General features: G+C 56.7%; 1 protein-coding gene across 1 annotated transcript; it reads left to right on the top strand.

Annotated features, from left to right (window-relative positions):
• Nucleotides 1-7,981: 7,981 nt before the first annotated feature.
• On the top strand, nucleotides 7,982-12,325 carry ZBTB45 (zinc finger and BTB domain containing 45). The gene is made up of 3 exons (XM_068992882.1): nucleotides 7,982-8,041; nucleotides 10,199-11,468; nucleotides 12,069-12,325. Exons 2-3 carry the CDS (start codon nucleotides 10,199-10,201, stop codon nucleotides 12,323-12,325), a joined length of 1,527 nt encoding a protein of 508 aa, XP_068848983.1. The 5' UTR covers nucleotides 7,982-8,041.
• The last annotated feature ends 1,039 nt before the right edge of the window (nucleotides 12,326-13,364 follow it).

Here is a 13,364-nt window from a genome sequence, read left to right as displayed (position 1 = left end):
CTGGGTTCCCCTACCCTGCTGCTCTCCACCCGGGTGCCCTTTCCCAATAAAATCTCTTGCTTTGTCAGCACATGTGTCTCTTTGGACAATTCATTTCCAAGTGTTAGACAAGAGCCCAGTTTCGGGCCCTGGAAGGGGTCTGCCTTCCTGCAACAGTAGGAGAGGCAAGGACCAAACTTGTGTCTCCTGCACTGGCAGACGCAAACTGGTACGTATAGGATGGGTAAACAACAAGGTGAGCTTCTCAGGTGGCTCGGTGGTAAAGAATCCACCTGCCAAGGCAGGAGACGCGAGTTCCGTCCTTGGGTCGGGAAGATCCCCTGGAGAAGAAAATGGCAACTCACTTCAGTATTCTTGCCTGGGGAATGCTATAGACAGGAGAGCCTGCTGGGCTACAGTCCATGGGGTTGGAAAGAGTCAGAAATGACTGAGCAACTAAATCAGCAACCAGCAGCAAACAAGGTCCTACACAGGGAACTATATTCTATATCCTGCGATTAAACCATAACGGGAAAGAATATATTAAAAAAATGTATACATGTGTAACTGGATCACTGGGCTGAACACCAGAAATTAACACATCATAAACCAACTATACTTCAAGAAAACTAAAAGGAAGATAAAACAAAAAGAGAAGAGATAGCCAGCATCTCAAACACAAAACGGGCAGAGTGGAGGAGACGAGGGCTCAGTGGGCCTCAGCCTCCATGGACACAGCAGGAAGACAGGCTGGAAGAGCGAGCCTAGGGGTTCAGCAGCAGTCACCCATGTTAGCAAGGAAGTGCTCCTCAGACCCGAGGCCAAGGGCACAGCTTCTGTAAGGAAAACAAGGAATGATCCAACAAGCTAAAATTCATACCAGCTGGGTGGCAGGCACAGCAGCCCAGCCAAAGCTATGGCAACCTCGTATGGTGCGGCTTCCCTGCTGTGAGCTGCCCAGCACAGGCACGTCTACGGTGATGTTAGGCCTGCAGCTGCCTGGAGCAGGAGTGGATCAGAGACCCACACGCAAGGACAAAGGGATCTCAGTGGAGGAGAGAGAAATGTTCTAAAGCAGCAGGATGCTAAAGCAAGTGCAAGTGAAAGTCGCTCAGTCGTGTACGACTCTTTGCGACCCCATGGACTATACAGTTGATAGAATTCTCTAGGCCAGAATACTGGAGTGGGTAGCCATTCCCTTCTCCAGGGGATCTTCCCAACCCAGGGATCGAACCCAGGTCTCCCGCATTTCAGGCGGATTCTTTACCAGCTGAGCCACAGAATGGTAAACTGACTGAAAACAACTGGGCCATATGTGCACACGGCATGGAGAATTTATCATAGACTTTGGTGTTCAGAGGTAGGAAGAGTTGTACTGGGTCCCTGCGCCAGGGTGCCAGGAACTCCCAGCCTCAGGTCAAACAATGGAAGGGAGGGGAAGTCACTAAGGAACACTGGTTAAAATAAGCATTTGAACCTAGCCTCAAGGGATGGGTTAACCCAAGGGTGGAACAGGAGGCCATAAGGACAGAATTACTTACGTGTGGCAAGCCCAGTGGCTTTCCCCTGTTACCTACAAGCTTTATTTTAAAGGCTTCCCTCATAACTCTTTGTAGGGCTTCCCTTGTGGCTCAGCTGGTAAAAAATCTGCCTCTCATGCAGGAGACCTGGGTTTGATCCCTGGGTTGGGAAGATCCCCTGGAGAAGGGAAAGGACACTCCAGTATTCTGGCCTGGAGAATTCCATGGACTGTATAATCCATGGGGTCACAAAGAGTAAGACACAACCGAGAAACTTTCACTATACTTTTAAAAAAAATTTTAGTTTTACTTGAAAAAAGGTTTTTAGTGTACTAAAAACAGAACCAAAAAAGAGAGAGAGAGAAGACAGGAATACTTGGCAGCTTGAGAGTGTAGAGCTCCAGTGTGCGTTCCATTGTTCTCTGTGCTTCTTCTTTTCTTTCTTTAACTTCTGGAAATGAATCCAAGGGCCCCGTAGAGGACCCAGGCGCACTGACCCTGGAGAAGCACCAGTGGTGAAACTGGAGGGAAGGGGGAAGGGCGCAACTAGTGAAGGAGCAACACAGCCCGAGGGCAGAACTCAAACTGGTCGGAACCAAATGAATGTGTCCAAGAGGGCAGCCAAGGCAACTTGATTAGTTCCTGGTCCTTAGTCTATACTCAGTGCGACACAGGAGTATTGTAACACAGTAGGACTGGAACAGATGAGTATTGTAACACATTAGCAAGCTGACACACCCAGAGACACCATGACAGTGCCAAGGGGATCATCAAGAACCAAAAAGTGGGCATTGACACAATTCCACATGTTCAAGCTGGATTTAGAAAAGGCAGAGGAACCAGAGGTCAAATTGCCAACATCCCTTGGATCATCAAAAAAGCAAGAGAGTTCCAGAAAAACATCTACTTCTGCTTTATGAACTACGTCAAAGCCTTTGACTGTTCAGATCACAATAAAATGTGGGAAATTCTTCAAGAGATGGGAATACCAGACCCCCTGACCTGCCTCCTGAGAAATCTATATGCAGGTCAAGAAGCAACAGTTAGAACCAGACATGGAACAACAGACTGGTTCTATTTTCTAAATCGGAAAGGAATACATCAAGGCTGTATATTGTCATGCTGCTTATTTAACTTCTATGCAGAGTACATCATGTGACATGCCAGGCTGGATGAAGCGCAAGTTGGAATCAAGATTGCCAGGAGAAATATCAACAACCTCAGATATGCAGATGACACCACCCTTATGGCAGAAAGCGAAGAAGAACTCAAGAGCTTCTTGATGAAAGTGAAAGAGGAGAGTGAAAAAGTTGGCTTAAAACTCAACATTCAGAAAACTAAGATCATGGCATCCGGTCCCATCACTTCATGGGAAATAGATGGGGAAACAATGGAAACAGTGAGAGACTTTATTTTCTTGGACTCCAAAATCATTGCAGATGGTGACTGCAGCCATGAAATGAAAAGATGGTTGCTTTTTGGAAGAAAAGCTATGACCAACCTAGACAGCATATTAAAAAACAAAACATTACTTTGCCAACACAGGTCCATCTAGTCAAACCTATGGTTTTTCCAGTAGTCATGTACAGATGTGAGAGTTGGACTATAAAGAAAGCTGAGTGCTTAAGAATCGATGCTTTTGAACTGTGGTGTTGGAGAAGACTCCTGAGAGTCCCTTGGACTGCAAGGAGATCCAACCAGTCTATCCTAAAGGAAATCAGTCCTGAATATTCTTTGGAAGGACTGATGCTGAAGTGAAACTCCAAAAGTTTGGCCACCTGATGAGAAGAACTGACTCACTGGAAAAGATCCTGATGCTGGGAAAGATTGAAGGCAGGAGGAGAAGGCAGAGGATGAGATGTTTGGATGATATCACCAACTCGCTGGACACGAGTTTGAGTAAACTCCAGGTGTTGGTGATGGACAGGGAGGCCTGGTGTGCTGCAGTCCATGAGGTCACAAAGAATCGGACACAACTGAGCAAGTGAACTGACACAATTCCTGGAAATCTCTGCCCTTCCCCAAAATAGTTGGAATAATCCTCCTACTCATTAGCCTATAAAATTACCCAGCCCATAAAAGCTAACCACGTACATTTCGAGGCTGCACTCACCCTCTGCCATGGCCCAAACTCTATGGAGTGTGTTTCTCTCTGAATAAATCCACTTCTTACCTACCTCCTTGTCTCCCACTGAATTTTTCCTGTCATGAGACACAAAGAATCTGAGCCTCAGAAAGTCCAGACACCTGGTAAGTGATTCTAATTAAAAGACCATGGGTTCAAGTCCCAATCTTCGGTGCTCAGCTTTCTTTATAGTCCAACTCTCACATCTGTACATGACTACTGGAAAAACCATAGGTTTGACTAGATGGACCTGTGTTGGCAAAGTAATGTTTTGTTTTTTAATATGCTGTCTAGGTTGGTCATAGCTTTTCTTCCAAAAAGCAACCATCTTTTCATTTCATGGCTGCAGTCACCATCTGCAATGATTTTGGAGTCCAAGAAAATAAAGTCTCTCACTGTTTCCATTGTTTCCCCATCTATTTCCCATGAAGTGATGGGACCGGATGCCATGATCTTAGTTTTCTGAATGTTGAGTTTTAAGCCAACTTTTTCACTCTCCTCTTTCACTTTCATCAAGAGGCTCTTGAGTTCTTCTTCGCTTTCTGCCATAAGGGTGGTGTCATCTGCATATCTGAGGTTGTTGATATTTCTCCTGGCAATCTTGATTCCAACTTGTGCTTCATCCAGCCTGGCATGTCACATGATGTACTCTGCATATAAGTTAAATAAGCAGCATGACAGTATACAGCCTTGATGTGCTCCTTTCCCAATTTGGAACCAGTCTGTTGTTCCATGTTCAGTTCTAACTACTGCTTTCTGACCTGCATATAGGTTTCCCAAAAGGCAGGTCAGGGGGTCTGGTATTCCCATCTCCTTCAGAATTTTCCACAGTTTGTTGTGATCCATATAGTCAAAGGCTTTGACATAGTCCATAAAGCAGACATTTTTCTGGAACTCTCTTGCTTTTCTGATGCTCCAGTGGATGTTGGCAATTTGACCTCTGGTTCCTTTGCCATTTCTAAATCCAGCTTGAACATCTGGAAGTTCATGGTTCACATGTCGTTGAAGCCTTGCTTGGAGAATTTTGAGCATTACTTTGTAAGCATGTGAAATCCCACACCTGGCACAGCCCATGTCCACCAGGATAGGGTTGGGCTTGGAGACCTGAACACTGGGCTTCCCCTTGGATGGTGGCTGCCATAGCAAGAAGTTGGAAGGAGATTGGGGACCCTGAGTGAGCTGGGAGGAGGGGCTGAGGCTTCTGACTCCTACCACAAACTGTGCAAACTTCCCTGGATGCCAAGTGGTTAGGGCTCTGTGCTCTCACGGTGGGGGACATTGGTTTCATCTCTCGCCGGGGAGCTAGGATCCCACAAGGCATGTGGCACAGTCAAAAAATAATTAACATCAAGTAAAACAAAAACGACCGAGGATGAGATGGCTGGATGGCATCACTGACTCGATGGACGTGAGTCTGAGTGAACTCCGGGAGTTGGTGATGGACAGGGAGGCCTGCCGTGCTGCGATTCATGGGGTCGCAAAGAGTCGGACACGACTGAGTGACTGAACTGAACTGAAAACAAAAACTGTATGAGTGTGTTGGGTGGGGGAAGAGTCTGCTTCCCAGCTCAGTCAGGTGGCTGGAAAAGCCAGCTCCAAGAAGCTCTTCTCTTGCTGGCTGTCTCCCAGGGCTCTTCTGAGATTCGAGAGTCCACTACCACCACCCACGCATTCCTCACCACACATCCCTCTGCCTTCAAAACCTTGGAGTCCTTCTACTTCAAGTATTCTTCTACCTTTAAGAACCCTTATGACAAACTGTGACAAACCTAGACAGCGTGTTAAAAAGCAGATAAATCACTTTGCTCACAAAGGTCTGTATAGTCAAAGCTTTAGTTTTTCCAGTATTCATGTATGGATGTGAAATTTTCACCATAAACAAGGCTGAGTGCCAAAGAATTGATGATTTTGAATGGTGGTGCTGGAGAAGACTCTTGAGAGTCCCTTGGACTGCAAGGAGATCCAACCAGTCAATCCTGCTGCTGCTGCTAAGTTGCTTCAGTCGTGTCTGACTCTGTCTGACTCTGTGCGACCCCATAGACGGCAGCCCACCAGGCTCCCCCGGCCCTGGGACTCTCCAGGCAAGAACACTGGAGTGGGTAGGTAGAACAAGGAAAAGGAGTCCAAAACGGCGGTGGCTACAAGACAAAGAAGGGAAAAGCCCGCGAAAATGAAACAAAAGAAGGTCCCAGGACCAGAGTGAGGACCTCAAGTAAAACAAACAACACTCCTGGCTGGCCCAGTTTACATAGGACAGGCCCAGGGAGAGAAAAACATAAACAAAAGAGCCAAAGCCAGCTCTCTCTCTCTCCCGTGCACTGGGGCGCTCTTCTCCTCGTGTCTTTAGATCGACGTGCCCTCACGCCTCGAAGATGGGTTTTCCTGCTATCTTCTAAATAAAATAGAGCTGTAACACTGAGCTGCAACGCTGATTTGTCCAAGAGCTATAACATGGTCCATTCAAGACCTGAGAGCTATAACACGGTCTATCCAAGACCTGGGAGCTGTGACACGCAGAGGGGGCTTTAATGTCCATCACTCCAAATCTTTGTTGTGACGAGACAAGGAATCGAGGAACATACACTCGCTGAAAGTCCCAAAGGAAATCAACCCTGAATATTTACTGAAAGGACTGATGCTGAAGTTGAAGCTCCAATACTTTGGCCACCTGATGCAAAGAGCGAACTCACTGGAAAGGACTCCGATGCCAGGAAAGATTGAAGGCAGGAGGAGAAGGGGATGACAGAGGATGAGATGGTTGAATGACATCACTGACTGGATGGACATGAGTTTGCACAAGCTCTAGGAGACAGTGAAGGACAGGGAAGCCTGGCATGCTACAGTCCATGGGGTCATAAAGAGTCACAACTTAGCCACTGAACAACAACAAAGAACACTTATGATTCCCTAGGGCCCATCCAAACAATCCAGGACTATCTCCTTATCTAGTCAGCTGATTAGTAACCTTAATTATAGCTGCTATGTGCTATGAACTATTAGAATTCTCAGTTAATGCCCCCAAATCCTGTCGAATGAGGCCAGTCCAGGGCAGCTTTGGCAGTTCCACTCCTGTTTAGGTTGCAGTGGCAACAGCTGTCAAGACACAGGACATAGGTGAGCCCCTGGCCTCACAGGTCGAGGTGGGCACAGCAAGGGGCCTGTGAAGCCAGTGAAGCATGATCAGTGATAAAAACCGGGGGCGAGAGGTTGGACAGAAGAGATCCAGGGAGTTGGGCAGGCCATTGTTGAAGGACTCAGATTCTTAACAAGGACAATGAGGCCATGAGACTGGGATTTTAATTAGCTTCCTTGAGGCCTGGGCCACGGAATGTTCCCTTCCCTCCTTTGAACACAGCCGCTCAGTAGCTGCCTAAGGCAGGAGGCAGGGCCTCTGACCTTATCCTCAAACTGGAGCTGAGAAGTCAGCCCCTTCCACTCTGGACTCCAAACCTGCTGCACAAAGCATGGGGTCCACTGTGGTCTAGGCATCACCTCCCTCTTCCTTCAGCCCACATAAGTAGAGCCTAAGGCCCGGCCGGTCAACATCCAGTGGGCCTGGGTTCCCCAGGGCCCTGGACAGCCAGGCCCAACTCAAGGTCCTCGGGGGTCCAGGATGTTTCTCTGCCCGGACAGTTCTTCCCACAGATTCTGGGCTCTAAAGTGCCTCTTTGGATTCTGACTGCTCACCACCTCCCAGCTAGACGCAAGACCCGTCTCATCGCCTCTACCGCCTTTATTTTCTGAGCGTTGGCGCGGAGTGCGGCCTGCTGAAAGCACTCTGAACATTCCCTCCTCACACCCCTCCCTGGGGCAGGTGCGCCTCCTGTAGGGGCATCGAGTCTGGGTGCCTCACCTTCTCCCTGGGCCAGGGCACGGTGGTGCCCGTCTGTTCCCACATTCCACTCGCAGCCCCCAGACCCACATAGGTGGAGGCCTGGGGTGTCCTCATCTACATGAGGGGTTTTGACCTGCCGGGACCCGCCCCGGGCTTGGGAGTCCACCGCCCTCCCGCCCTCACCCCGCTCACCCCGCTCACCCGGCCTCACCCGGCCTCACCCGGCCTCACCCCGCCTCACCCCGCCTCACCCCGCCTCACCCCGCCTCACCTTCTCCCGCCCGACAGCACATGCGAGGGGCGTGGCCTACAGATTGACAACGCAGGCCCCGCCCCCGCCCCGTAGCTAGGACGAAACTGCGCAGTTGCCCGGGCCCCCTGCGACTTTGGCCGGAAGTGCGACCTGGCGGCGGCGACTAGTCTCCATGGAAACGCCGGAAACGTGCTCTGACCGAGTGGTTCGCCGCGTCGCGGCAGCTGCGGACTTCAGTTCCGCCGGCGTCGTGGCCCGGAAGTGCGGCCTCGGAGGTGGTGAGCTGGAGACGGCCACCGCCCGGCCTGGTGCCTGAGGAGGAGCCGGAGGTGGGGTCAGGCGAGCATCCCCCTGCCGCAGGGCCGGCGGGGAGGCCGGGGCGTGCCAGGGGAGGGGCGCCCGCGCTGGGCTTGGCGCGCTCGTCGCAGACGTGAGGGGGCGCTGCAGGACGGGGGCAAGTCGCGGGCCGGGGCGCGGAGGCGGGAACCTGGGTCGGCCAGGGCCGGGGCGGGCGCAGCCGGAGCCGATCGGAGAACGGGTTGCTGGGGTCGGGGGGGCGCGAAGCATGGCGCAGGGAACTCAAGAGGGTGCTCGGAGCAGAGGGCACGGCATGGGTCAAGGGGCGACGGCGAGGATGCCTGGGAGCCGCGGCTCAAGGTGGGCCTTTGTTCCGAGGCTCCGCTGCACCTGCAGAGATCGGAGCCTGCCGGGGCGCGGGGCGGAAAAGGAAGGACCAGCCCCAACGGACTGGGTCGCGGGCTTTTGCCCGCGTCGCCCAGGCACAGGCTGGAAGTCCTTTAGGTGCGGACGAATAAACCCAGTGCAGGGTGCTTGCGGCAGAGGTAACGGCACGTGTAGACTTGGCCTGCGTAAGGAATTGCCACGGAGATCCCAGAGCTAAGGAGGGTCCCGATCTGTTCTTAATAGATCTCAACAGGCTCCCTCTGGCTGTCGGGTGGGGAATAGACCGGGAGGTGGGGGAACCTGGTGGAGGTGTGCAAAGTGGTCTGAGGGGTCAGATACGGGCATGAACGGCCCCCAGCAAAGGAAAGTCGATTTGGACGTAAGGAGCTAGAGGGGATGAGTCTGAGACCCCAGCAGGCTCCGAGGATTTCGAGGCCTCACCTAAACCAGGCTGGTGCAGAGTGGGCCCGTCTCAGGGTTTCTCATACGTTTGATAAAGGGGAAACTGAGGCCCAGCAAGCATGCTGCCTGTTTGACGGTGAAGTAGCTGAGCTTCTCAGATTCCCAGAGATCCCTGGGAATCCCTTCCCCTTTTCGGTGCCTGAGGGTGGACAGTGCTGGGATTTCCAGGCTATCGTTGGACAAGAAGTATCCATATTGCTCAGCCATGCTGAACCTGATGTCTCTGCTACTCCACCTGCATCCAACCAATCACACAGCTCTGGGCAGTCCACAGGCCCCTCTCGATGCCACACCCACACCCTGGGTCTCATGGGTGCCCCAAAGGTCGCATCAAGATTCCAGGAAGCACAGGCTGCAAGACTTGTCTCCCACTAGACGTGCTTGCCTCAGCCAGAGGCCATGTATTTTCCTCCCTTCCGGCAGCACCTGCCAGGCTTCCCAGGTGGCGCCAGTGGTAAAGAACCTGCCTGCCAATGCAGGAGACATAAGAGACCCGGGTTTCATCCCTGGGCTGGGAAGATCCCCTGGAGGAGGACATGGCAACCCACTCCAGTATTCTTGCCTGGAGAATCTTCCCATGGATAGAGGAGCCTGGTGGGCTGCAGTCCATGGGGTCGCAGAGTCAGACACGACTGAATCCACTTAGTGCGCACTCAGGACACCTGCCAAGCTAATGCCCAACCTCCTCTCAACTCTTTGTGACTATGAGCACCCTTAGACTCAGAGGCCATTCATGCCAGCCCCACCCCATCGAAGACCTGCACACACACTCGATATAACCGGGTTCTGAGGCAGCAGACCTCTGGGTCTGAGTCTGCAAGGGTCTCGGATGCTCCAAGGTTGAGGGCCTGCCAAGAGGAGGTGAAAAAGAAGTCCCTAGTGGTGGGAGTCTTAGCTGGCAGGGTGGGGAAGGGGTGTTCTATATAGGGGCTCCTGCCCTCTTCTCCACCCTATTGGAGGAGAAGGTGGAGGAGGCCATGGATGGGAGTTAGTGGAAGAGGGAGTCAGTAGGGCATAATAGGGGAGGTGGGCCCTGGGTCTTCCCACTCTGGCAGTAAGCACGCCCGGGAGGGCCGGAAAGCTTTGGTGTCCCCAGCCCTCTCCCAGTGGTGCGCTGGAGGCTGGCGGGGGGGGGGGGGGGCGGAGGTGGGGGGAGGGGTCCTGCTGGGTCGGGAACCAGGAGTTGGAGGGGCCAGGGGCACTGGAGAAGGCTGGAACTCCTGAGGCCTGGGAGTGCGCGGCCCCCGGCCCGCTGAAGGGATGGCTGACCCCCTCCACACAGCCCTGTCTGGTGCAGATCGAGGGGAGGTCCCCCAGCTCACACCGCCCGTCCCGCGCAGATGGCGGCGGCGGCGGCGGAGGCGGTGCACCACATCCACCTGCAGAACTTCTCGCGGTCCCTGCTCGAGACCCTCAACGGGCAGCGACTGGGCGGGCACTTCTGTGACGTGACGGTCCGCATCCGAGAGGCCTCGCTGCGCGCCCACCGCTGCGTGCTGGCCGCCGGCTCGCCCTTCTTCCAGGACAAGCTGCTGCTCGGCCACTCGGAGATCCGCGTGCCGCCGGTGGTGCCCGCGCAGACGGTGCGCCAGCTCGTCGAGTTCCTCTACAGCGGCTCGCTGGTGGTGGCGCAGGGCGAGGCGCTGCAGGTGCTCACCGCCGCGTCGGTGCTGCGCATCCAGACCGTCATAGACGAGTGCACGCAGATCATCGCCCGCGCCCGCGCGCCCGCGCCGGGCGCCCCTGCGCCCCCGCTCGCGCCCGTGCCGCCGCCGCTGGCGCCCGCGCAGCTGCGCCACCGCTTGCGGCACCTGCTGGCGGCGCGGCCCCCGGGCCCCCCTGGCGCCGCGCACCCGCGCAAGCAGCGCCAGCCGGCGCGCCTGCAGCTGCCCGCGCCCCCCGCGCCCGCCAAGGCGGAGGGCGCGGCCTCCGAGCCCGCGCTGACCGCGGACGACGGCGTGGACGACGACGACGACGAGGCCGACGACGAGACCGACGGCGAGGACGGAGGCCCCGGGGAGATCCAGGCGCCCCCCGCCTTCCCCGACTGCGCCGCGGGCTTCCTGCCCGCCGCGGCGGACGGCACGCGGGAGGAGCCATCCGTGCCCGCCGGCCTCTCGGATTACAGCGGGCCGGGCAGGGACTTCCTCCGGGGAACCTCGGCCGCCGAGGACGTGTTCCCCGACGGCTACGTCTCCGCCTGGCAAGAGGGCGATCAGGCCGCCCCCGAAGGCTGTCCGGCCGAGACCCCTGCCCCTCCCGATTGCGTCCTGTCGGGGCCCCGCCCACCTGGCGTGAAGACCCCCGGGCCGCCCGTGGCGCTTTTCCCCTTCCACCTGGGAGCCCCCGGGCCGCCGGCGCAACCCCCTCCCGCGCCCTCGGGGCCGGCCCCCGCGCCCCCGCCCGCCTTCTACCCAGCGCTGCAGCCGGACGCAGCTCCCAGCGCGCCACTAGGAGAGGCCCCGGCCCCAGCGGCCGCGCCCCCCGCGGCCCCCTCGACCACTCCCGCGCGCGCCCCGGGTGCCGAGCCGCCCGCCTACGAGTGCAGCCACTGCCACAAGACGTTCAGCTCTCGAAAAAACTACACCAAGCACATGTTCATCCACTCGGGTGAGCCAGGGTGGATCTCTGGGCCCCTCGATTTGGAGCTAGGCCTTTCGTGAACTGTCGATGACCCAAGGGTCATCACAGCCTGGTTCCCCTCTCGGATTCGGGTGATGGGGCGGCCTGCTCTGTAACCTCGGGGGCTCTGTGCAGGCCAGCAGGGAGGGGCACGTATACCTGGGTCTTTCCCAGTGTAAGGCCGCTGGGCCTGAACGGCGGTCAGTGACCAGAGTTCAGAAGGCTCTCTGGGCGCGGCAGGGATGGAGGAGGGGCAGCCCGGCCCTGGGCCCGACACCAGGAAGTTTGAGCGGGGAGGTCTCGTCCCTGGAGGTGGGGGTAGACCTGAGTGGTCAGCCTCGATGGGCAATGATGTCCCAGACCTACGGGCTTCCCTGCTAGGAACTACCTGTTGGAGTCGTGAGTCACTGACAGGTAATGATCCTGGTGTCACCGTTAGGATCTGGAAGAGGGGCGTCCCTGCCGGGTCGGGGGTGTATTCCGGGTTTAATGACACGTCTGAGTGCGGAGGGGAGTCGTGGTCCGGCACAGCGCCCCGAAGCCCATTCCCAGCTGACCTGAGCGCGCTTCCCGCCCTGTCGCCCGCAGGGGAGAAGCCCCACCAGTGCGCCGTGTGCTGGAGATCCTTCTCGCTGCGTGACTACCTGCTCAAGCACATGGTCACGCACACTGGCGTGCGCGCCTTCCAGTGCGCCGTCTGCGCCAAGCGCTTCACGCAGAAAAGCTCGTTGAACGTGCACATGCGCACCCACCGGCCGGAGCGCGCGCCCTGCCCCGCCTGCGGCAAGGTCTTCTCGCACCGCGCGCTGCTGGAGCGCCACCTGGCCGCGCACCCGGCGCCCTGATGCGGGCCTGGGGCCTGGCCGCGCCCGGTGGGGTTGGCCTCGCCGCTCCGCTGGCTGCCGCGTCCGCGGCCGATATCACACCTGTCGCGTCCTCTTGGCCGCTTTCCCGCCGCCGGCCCGCGCTGTCCCCGAGCCCAGGCCCTGCTCCTGCCCACCCTGTTCCCCAGCCCCGCCTGCTTCGTTCCTCCCCTCCTGCGTACTCGGCCCTCCGGTGGCGGCCGGCTGGAGGTGGTCAGGGACTCCACCGCCTCCGAGAACAGGATAATCTCCAGGCTGACCTAGGGCTCGGCCAGGGCGCCGGGCCCAGGACTCATGGCTCCGACTCGGGAGTGAGGCGGGGGCTGCTCCTCTGACCCTGTGCCAGGCTACGAGGTCCCCAGCGCCCCGACCCGAGCCACCCCTCCTTCATCTGGCGCCTAGGGCATCGCCACGGACTGAGGCCCGGCCTTAGGAGCCCTGCTCTGTAATAAAGGACTGTGGGCCTTGGGGTCCAAACCCAGAAGCACAAGCCGCGGCCCATGTGTGCCTCACCGTCTGTGACCGCCGTGGGTGTTGGGGTGCAGTGCGCCTGGGTAGCACCCCGCTGGGCAGCGCTCCCTTGGGCTGCGCACGGCAGGATGGGCCACTTTGCCGTCTCGTGCCTCTGTTCTCTTGTAGAAGATGCCTGGCTCCCTAGAGCCCTCGCTCTTGTGGGAGGGGGCAGCCCTCTCTGACAAGGGTCTGGAAGCCACAACCCACCCCACCCCTCCTCACCCCCACCCCACCCCTCCTCACCCCCACCCCACCCCTCCTCACCCCCACCCCACCCCTCCTCACCCCCACCCCACCCCTCCTCACCCCCACCCCACCCCCACCCCTCCACCCCTCCCCCGCCCAAGATGCAGATTTCGAGGCCCCTCCTCCGAGATCTTCCGGGCAGACTCTCTGGCCTTCAGGCTTCCCCTCCTGCGTCCTGATGGCCTTGATGGTTGAACTACTCACTCTGGCGGGCAGGGGATTTTGGGGGCCAGGCTACTACTAGGCAGGGGCCTGAGCTCCA

The sequence above is a fragment of the Capricornis sumatraensis genome, chromosome 20 (genome assembly GCF_032405125.1).
Source record: "Capricornis sumatraensis isolate serow.1 chromosome 20, serow.2, whole genome shotgun sequence".
Classification (NCBI taxonomy): Eukaryota; Metazoa; Chordata; class Mammalia; order Artiodactyla; family Bovidae; genus Capricornis; species Capricornis sumatraensis.
This window is presented reverse-complemented; position numbering and strand designations above follow the sequence as displayed.

Excerpts from the sequence above, each read along its gene's own strand:
- ZBTB45 (XM_068992882.1), top strand. The coding sequence starts at position 10,199 with ATGGCGGCGGCGGCGGCGGAGGCGGTGCACCACATCCACCTGCAGAAC. Across the intron at positions 11,469-12,068 it reads GCACATGTTCATCCACTCGG|GGGAGAAGCCCCACCAGTGC; the intron begins GTGAGCCAGGGT and ends TGTCGCCCGCAG.